Source organism: Leuresthes tenuis, unplaced genomic scaffold (genome assembly GCF_036924035.1).
Source record: "Leuresthes tenuis unplaced genomic scaffold, fLeuTen1.0.hap1 SCAF_15, whole genome shotgun sequence".
Taxonomy (NCBI): Eukaryota; Metazoa; Chordata; class Actinopteri; order Atheriniformes; family Atherinopsidae; genus Leuresthes; species Leuresthes tenuis.
In genome coordinates, this window is record NW_027325369.1 from 19482271 (window position 1) to 19491383 (window position 9113).

Below are 9113 nucleotides of genomic sequence, written 5' to 3' on the forward strand. Positions count from 1 at the left end.
TGGCTTTCATCGGTCCTTTGACTTCACAGCCTCACCAAAGCTCTGTTTCCGTTTGGTCTTCCTTGGATTAACAGGATTTATTCAAATGAAAAATCCCACAAAAATCCACAAAATCCCACTCTTAGCCCCTTGACATGAAGAGCTCCTGTTTCTAACCCAACAAAAAGGAGCTGCTGCTGCCCTCAAACCTGTTTTCGGGGTTAAAAACTGGTTCTGCAGCTGTCGAAATGCAGAGAGGTGGTTTGAGATGAAGCACGGGCTGCGAACCAACACCGGCAGTGCGGCAGTGGAATAGAGCTGCCTGTAAATGCAGAGAACCGGTGCTGCTAGTGCTGCTAGCCTGAACCAAGCCTTCCCTGTCCTGAACCCCAGTGCCTTTGAGGGTGGAAGTGCATGTATCCCTGATGTTGGTGCGGAGCCACGTTGCCCCTGGCTCCTTCCACCTCCTCTCCCTTCCTCTCCTGCTTCACCCAGCCACATCTCTAGGGTCAGATCAGCTCCAGATTGGCCCCCACGCATGCCTTTGAATGGTGGGGCTTAGGCAAGCGCTTTAAAAGGAAGCCCAAGTCTGTTTCCCATTTCTACCCCCCCCTCCACACACACACACACACACACACACACACACACACCACCTCTCCACCCCTCACTCCTTTCCCTCTTTCTCTCACATACACACACACACAGCTGTCATCTGGCTTTTTAAGTTCTGTGCTGCATTTCTCCAGCTGGAGCTAGTTTATGACATTCCCTCGGCAGACTCTTGGCCTCTTGTGCTCTCTGTGTTTCTTCCTTTCTCCAGCTCTCGCACACAGACGCTCACATGAGTACAACACAATCTCATTTTTTCCTGTTCTGTTCTTTCTCTTCCCTCTCCCTCCACTGTCTCTTGTTCGTCACATTCCCTCGCAGACGCTGTGGATGTGTGTGTGTCAGTCCGCTCGGTATGTTTGGAGGCAAAGAAAGAGCAAAGTCGCACACACACACACACACCATGTGTTGGCCGTCTGGGGAGAGGGGGGGATTGCAAGTGGAGGAGAGTGAGGGGAAAAAGACGAGAAAGAGAGGGGGGAGAAAAAAAAAGAAGTCAAAGGAAGCATCTCTTAGCAACCACAGGACAGTAATTACTGTAGCAGCAGCTGGGAGCAAACCAGATTTCCGCTGTGCGTTAAAGCACTGGCGTGGGCTACTTTACACACGGCACTGACTAACCAGAGCCAGCAGCCTCCTCCACACGCAGAGAGGAGAGAGGGAGTGAGGGTGGGAGAAGGAGAAGAGAGGAGGACTAACCCTGCATTGATGAGGTCGGGAGGTGTGTGGGAAAAAAAAGAGGGACAGCTCGCCTTGTGTGTTCTGGGGTTTGCATTTGGTCGGATCGAAGTTGTCTGAGGATACCTCGGCATGTTTTCGTGTTCGACTCAAGAACTAACTGGAAGTTGCAAAGAAGGTTGCTCAGAATATTACAAGTTTCCTCTCATAATAGCTGACCATCCACCCCCTTCTCTCTAATCACCTTCACACGCATGATCATGAAACCATCTTCGCTTTTTTACTGAAGTATTGAGCTGGTTTGTTTTGTTTTTGTCCTGCAGATATAAAGGAATATTTTCTTCTATATTTGAATCCATCTGCAACATTTATAACACGGTATTTATAGACCTCTCATCCTGGTTCAATTCAACAGTGAGCTTTCCTCTTGCAGGCATGAGATTAATTGGCACGAGGCGGAGCGAATATTTCCTTTCTTTTCTCACTCGTCGCATTTTTTAAGAGCCTTTTTTGTTTGTTTGTGGGAACACATGCAAGCCTGATGGGAACTCTGAGTTCTTAACAGAAGGGCCTTGAGTCATCACCACACAACACAGTCATTTGGAGAAGCGTGGGTGCAGGATGCCCCCTGGTGGTTCAAGTGGAACACACTGAGGCGCTCGCAACCTGAAAGCTGAGCTCGTGAAAACCGAATTGATCGATCATTTTTACATGTGAATTGGTCGCCTATGCTATAACAGAACAATGACAAATGTTTAGGCCTCCCGTGCTTGTTTGATTTTTATTCTTTCTTTATGATTACGAGCGCCCAGACTTTCCAGAAACTCTAAATCCTCAGCTCTGCCCTCACGCACGTCCTCAGAAAGGTCACCAACAGTGTTGTGCCAACACAGGCGACAACTTGAATGTTCTGCTGTAATAATGGGCTGCTCATAAGGCAAATGCACTGATCTGACACAAACCTAAATCAGGCGTACAAAGGAAAGCTGAGATGCATTTGTGTTTTCTTTAAAGATCACCACAGCTGTTTGGTACATTTAACCGGTTCTGTATGTTTCCAGGTGTGCGATGAGCCTCCCTCGATCTGCACCCCAATGAAAGAGCCCTTCTCCCCTCTGAACAATGTTGTCTCCACCGGGTCATTCCGGGGCTACTACGTCCATCCTCAGCCCTTCGACGACACCCGCCGCTACCTGCCTCCACAGGTGTGCTGCTCATAGAACTTGCGTAAACTAACTCGATTCTCGATTGTAATAACTGCTGAAATAAGTATTGAATAAGAGCAATCCAACTAAATTCTCAATTTGTCCTCTTTCCCTGTTACAAGTCGACTCGCCGTGTCAGCTTTCGCATGGACGAAGAGGAGATTGTTCGCATTAACCCGCGCAAAGACGTGCTCATCCGAGGCTACGAGGACTACCGCCACCCTGTCATGGGCAGGCGTGATGCAGACCGTGAGGAACTGGACTTCCCCACCTCCTTTCACAAACTGGACAGTAAGAAGGGCGAGTACCTCTTCCCTGATGGTCCTGGGGTGGACTCCCACTCGGGCCCTGGTATGGGCATAGGAACAGGGATGGGCCTGGGTCTGGGCAAGGACACAGCCATTAAGACTCAGCCGTCTCCCCTGCTGAAGTCAAAGAAGGGCCGTCGGCGAAGAGAAGACGGCGAGCGTTCGCGCTGCATTTACTGTCGAGAGATGTTCAACCACGAGGACAACTGGCGGGGGCAGTGCCAAGATGCCCCTGACCCAATCAAGCAGTGCATCTACAAAGTCAGCTGCATGCTGTGCGCGGAGAGCATGCTGTATCACTGTATGTCCGACTCAGAGGGCGACTTTTCAGACCCCTGCTCGTGTGACACATCTGACGAGCAGTTCTGTCTGCGCTGGCTTGCCCTGGTGGCGCTGTCCTTCATCGCGCCCTGCATGTGCTGCTACCTGCCTCTGCGCGCCTGCCACCACTGTGGCGAGGCCTGCCGCTGCTGCGGGGGCAAGCACAAGGCGGCGGGGTGACCCGACGCCGGGACACTGGGACACCCTCAAAGCTAGCTAACAAAGGCAGTGGATAAAAGCGGAAAATTAATAGCCGGCATCCTTTTTTCATTCCCCTCTCAGACAGGGTGATAAGTTGTTGATCCCCAGCTCTGAGGGCTTTTGGAGATTTCAGTTTGTGTTTGTCGCCGACAAGCAGCAGTGGAGGACAAACCATATGTTTTGTGGGGGCTCTGAGCATCAAGCTAAGTCCAGGAGCTTAATATGATAAGAAGGCGGAGACATCATGAATAACAGACTTGGAGATGTTACTACACGCATCTGTACACACACACACTCACACACACACACACACAACTCTCTCATAGTCACTCTCATACATTGACAAAGCCAGGCCACAAATATCAGAAGTCTACTACAAGTAATGTGTAACTTTATGAAGGAAAAATGTCTTTTTGTACAGACAACTTGATGACAAAGAAGAAAACAAAACTATTCCGCGTTGAAGAGAAAAGTACTTGCTGTTTGAGTCTGCTAAAAGGGATATGTTGCTTCTTTGTAAATTTGCAGTTGGGTAACAGTGGCCTTTCCGTCATGGCTTAAGCATTTGCTAACAGTGTAATTACTAAACAGAGAAAAAGTGCACTAAACTGGGCCCCCCCCACCCCCTCAAGTTAAGGTTACCATCCCAGACTCTCGTGGTATATTATCTGCCATTTTTAGTGTAATTTTGACATTCGAGCGGCGTTTCTGTGGTGGATATAAGGGCCAAATTATTATTATTATTTTTTTATTAGTTTAAAAAAGAAAAAGAAATAAAAAGCTAATATTCGCGGCTTGTTTTCGAAGGTACACTTGCGCATAGAAATTTTAATTTAAATTGTGTTCACATCTTCTTTTCTGAGGTGGCCGTTTGATTGCATTCCGAAACAAAGGGATCGATTCCGTGGTCAGAAGGGAAGAAGTGGAAGTCGCCGTTTTCGTTTTCCCAGCTTCCTCCTCAGGAAAGTCGCATATGAAAACCTCTTCGCCCGTTTACTTTGAAAGCAACACATTACAGTTTCATTAACATCAACGAAATGTTTTAGCCCACTTATTTACTGCCGTAGTGAAATTGATGGTTTGGTTTATTTTATTTTATTTTATTTTATTTTTTGCTCCTTTTTGTAATTAGTTTCGAATCAAAGGTTGAAATGTTGCTCAACCAGCAAGTTTTGCTTTGGTGTGAAGCAAGGGGTCACAGCGCTCCTTGGTTAAATGACGAGGCACTTAAATTAGGATATTCTTTGATTAAGAAACCCTCTAATTACAGAATTAGTCTGTAGATGAATTTAACAAATTTAACACTCGGTTCAGATCGGGGAAACCCGCCCTTAAAGCACTGCTCTCCAAGCTTTGGTTGCTGCACCCTCTCCAAATCTCCATGTTTGTCTTCTGACTCACCCCCCCCCCCAGTGTTTACTGTCCCTGCATATTCTGTGTAAATGTAGTATTACATTGTTCCTCTAAAAGCGCATCCACTCCTCCTTTCTTGTCTTCATTTAACAGGCCCTGAATGAATGAGTGCTTTGTTTTTTTGTTTTTTTCCGAACGCTGAGTAGTATCTTAGCTACTAAAAACATGTTATACATGTGTATAGGTGCATGTGTGCATACATCTTCATGTCCGCGGTTTTGTGCCGTAGTATCACCGCCGGCGATACGATTAAGGCTTCGACTCTGAACTTCAAAGCACGTTTGTCTACGGGATTTAAAGTGAATAAAGAAACGATTCCACCTGGATGAGACTGATGCCGCCCTCATTCCTCTGCGGCATGTGATTGGCATCAAGGCAGACCTAATACAGGTGGAGGCAGCTTTCCTGGTTCTGTTTGAATGTTACAGAGTAAAACTCCAGTTTCACTCAAGTTCATTCATAAGGATGTAGTCCTTTTTTCAAGAATCCGTTAAGAAATATATATATATAACAATCTGTGCTTTTACAAGGGTGTATGTATGGGACTGCTTATGTTCCTGTGAAGTTCTGCTGTCACGTGAGATCGTCTGGCAATCTGAACATTTAACAATCTAAAGTTGTTAAATATGCCCTAAAATGGCCCCCCTGTGAAATCACAGCTTGTCTTTTTTTTAAACACAACCTTTGGACAGAGCCAGGCTCGCTGCATCTGATGTCTGTGCTAACTTAAGCGAGCCGGCTGCTGGCACCAGAGTCCCATCAGTCGACTCGTTCTAACTTGGCCAGAGAGCAAATGGCATTTCCACCCAAAATGTTGAACTACTCCTTTAAAATCCTCTGGTCAAACAGGGTCCAGCTACACTGTATTGCAGTTTTTTGGGTTTTTTTTCCCCTCACCCAGAATAGCAAGAAAATTTGACATTGAACAACATTTAGATGAGAACAAAGTCCCTGCAGGGGGTAACACTTCAGTTTGGCTTATGGCTGTATTCGCTGAATTTCCTCCTAAAACATGGACTCATTATAAATTAACACTAACTCTAATAATCCAGTGTGCATCCCAATGCAGCTACAAACAGATATGCATCTTTTCTCACCTCCAGACACTCCTACTTCTCAGAAAAAGAAAAAAAAAAACCCTGTGTGCTCGGTGAGCGCAGGGGGATCATCTGCTTTCCAGATTCCATGCCGACCAATGCTCCCTTTACTTTCTATGCAAATCTTTAACGTGGGAAACGCATTGACCTCTCTGCAGTGGCGGGACAGGACACTTTAATGCTATATAGGTAGTCGACCAACCCCTGGTACCAAACTAAACGCCTGTAAATACGTAACACTATATTTAAGTACTGATAATAATCCCAGCTTTTTTTTTGTCTTTGAAATTTTAAAGATAGAGCTGTATTTATCGCCGCTGTCAGCATATACTGTAGCTTCTAATGACAGCATTTTGTACATAGGTCACCTTTTAGTATTATTTCACATTGAAAAGTAGAGGGCTTTGTGGTGGATAATGACTATTGAGCTTCAAATAGAGTCTCTCTCTAGTTTTGTACGGTAGAAAGGAGGATAGTTCTAACACGGTACAGTAGTGGCAGTCTACTTGTTTCTAAAGTTTGATGTATATATATGTATGTATATGTATATATACACATATATATATATGTATATATACATATAAAGCTGCTAGATACAATCACTAATTTTATTGTGTTGACAGAGAAAATCAGCTATGAACGACTGTTAAAAACCGAATTAAAAACAGCATATAACGGCGCTCATTTGCTTATTTTGAAAGGTCTGATTGCTCTGTGCGATGGCACTTGTGCATGTGAGTGAGTGAGCCGGTGTCACTGTATATTTGTGTGCTCTCGTGTGCCCCTTCCCTTCCCCGAGCGTGTGCGTGTGTGTGCGTGTGTGTGTGTGTGTGTGTGTGTGTGTGTGTGCACCGTGTGTGTGCGGGGGGTTGGTGTGGAACCAGACGTTTGGTCGCTTGTCATTTTTCTCCCACCGTGCTCGGACCGCCCCGCGTTTCTCGCGAGCTGAACGAGGAAAACCGGATTAAAACTTGCTGGCTGAGAAGCAAAAATAAAGGATGTGCATTTATACAAAAGTGTAGAGAATCCTGAAATAACACTTCTCATTCTGCATTAACCAGCGCAGTGCAACTTCCTGTCATGTACTGTATTATATATGCAACATGTGTCTGTCCGCTTTAATATATATATATTTTTTGACCTGCATTATATAAGACTTCAGTTTTAACCACTTTGCTGCTAGTCTTTTATCCTCTTTCGATCTTGGAAATTGTGCATATCTTTGGGAATGCATACAAGTGTACATTCTTGACATTGTGTAGATTTTAAAAAAGAAAGAAGCTATATAAACCTGTTTCTCTTCAGTGTATTGTTTTTTTTTTGTTTGTTTTTTTTAAAAAGGTTACTTTTCACAGCAGTTGAGTGGTTATATTTCAATTCTCCGATGCTTTGGTGCACTGATGATACTACGTGTAAGCTTTTTTTTTTTCTTTTTTTTTTTTTTTCCTCCATCTTACAGCGCTTGATGTAACATTTATGTGATTAGTTCTAAATAGTGGAAGACATTTGTGTTTTGAAACTTGCAGTATAAATGGTACTACTCTTAACTATTCTGTAAACACTGCCTGTTTTCTTTCTTCTCGCACTCTCTTTGTGCAGATTTCCTTTTCCTGTGCATCTGTTTTTTCCTTTGAGTTTTTCTTAGTGCCATCGGCTTTCACATCCTGACAACCTCAAAAAAGTGCCTCACGTCCATCCTAGTCTCCATCACACAATCTAACATCTCTCGTTCTGGTTTCATTGGTTTCTACGCATCTAGGTATTTCGAGAATACCAAGTATCTGATGTAAAATTTATAGTACCAATAACTCATGTCATAGTTGTATTTTCCTTATACAGATGTAGCTTGTTACTTTTCATAAATATATAATGTAAATATGCATACATATGTTTGTAACTGTTTTTATGTTACATCATACACTTGTAATTTGACATATCAAATAACATTATCATAATAAAATGGTGAGTTTTAATCTTTTGTCGTTTCCACTTCATTGTGTTACTTTCCAGCGATCCGCAGGGGAGGCCGACACCAGGAAAGTGGCTCAGAGGTGCTCCGACTTGTGTCACACAGTGCCTTTGTGTACATGGATGACAACATTTCAGCCTTAATCTAAATAAAACAATTTTCCCATGATGGTTTTTACGTGATATATATTCCATTCATATTTCCATTTAACATGTTACTGAAAAAAGTCGGAATGACGACTCATGCCGACATCTACATATTTTCACTCATCCAAAGTCTTTATTACATCCATATCCCTCGAAACAATAGAGCATAGTATTCTTATTAAAGTGTAAACGTGTCTGCTTGACATGAATATGATCAGCATACAGCTTATTTTCATTACTGCTTACCCCAAATATGACGTTATCCTGTTAGGGTAATCAGAAAAAGGCTGTTTATTTGGCTGTATCTAAGAGAAACTTGTTCCCCCGATTACAACTTGCTTCCACATATGTGTTTTCATATGAGAGTCAACCAAAGGTTCATTCATTTTTATGAGAGCCGCCGACAGATGTGTGAAACTCTGGCTTCTATTTTTTTCCTCTGGAATTTGCCTCAAGTACATTGAAATATTTTAACTTATGTTGGATTTTGGTAAGACACCTTGTACCAGTAGGGCTAACAAACTATTAGAAAATAATGGGAAGCTGTGTAAGGCATGGAGCATATGCACAGTGATTTGAACATCTTTTGACCTCTTTCACAAAAATGACTGTAAGGCAGACAAAGTACCTCTATCTTTGTGTCAAAGATTTAATTGTCCATATGTTCATTTGTAGATTCACTAATAGGTTATAGGTCTGCTAGACTTGTATCACATGCTGTGATATTTAAAAAAAGAAAAAAAAGAAAAACGCCCCCTCGTCTTGTCATCCGTCTTCAACGCTCAAATTTAGCCCCACCAACCCAAAACGGCCAGTCTCCTCTGTTGATCAGTCTACTGATGGCAAAGTGTGGCACAACTGTTCATTTCTTAGGTGTACCATGCCTGTCATTAGACAGGTGAAATGCAGATATGTTATATAGTGGTGTGGATAAGAAACTAAATGAAAGGCTGGACAAAAAAGTAGGCATTTCAGGCAATTCGGCTCTGTGGTAGAAAATAATTTGCTTTGGTGTGGACTTTGTAACTTTGTAAGCCCTCTACATGCAAACAAATGCAACTGTATGTAATACAATGAGATATTATGTGCTCTTAAAGACATATGATTACTGATATGCATAATCCCAAAGTCCACCATGATTAATAAAGCTGTTTCAACGCTAGTACTTACGGTAGCCATTTAACGCA

At 43.3% G+C, this 9113-nt stretch overlaps 1 protein-coding gene across 1 annotated transcript in view; it reads left to right on the forward strand.

Annotated features, from left to right (window-relative positions):
* Positions 1 to 4049, forward strand: part of spred1 (sprouty related EVH1 domain containing 1) — a 28819-nt gene extending 24770 nt beyond the window's left edge. Inside the window, exons 5-6 of the mRNA XM_072365701.1 lie at positions 2328 to 2471; positions 2594 to 4049. Of these exons, the coding sequence (XP_072221802.1) occupies positions 2328 to 2471; positions 2594 to 3280 (831 nt within the window). The 3' untranslated portion in view covers positions 3281 to 4049. The remainder of the gene's footprint in view (positions 1 to 2327; positions 2472 to 2593) is intronic.
* The last annotated feature ends 5064 nt before the right edge of the window (positions 4050 to 9113 follow it).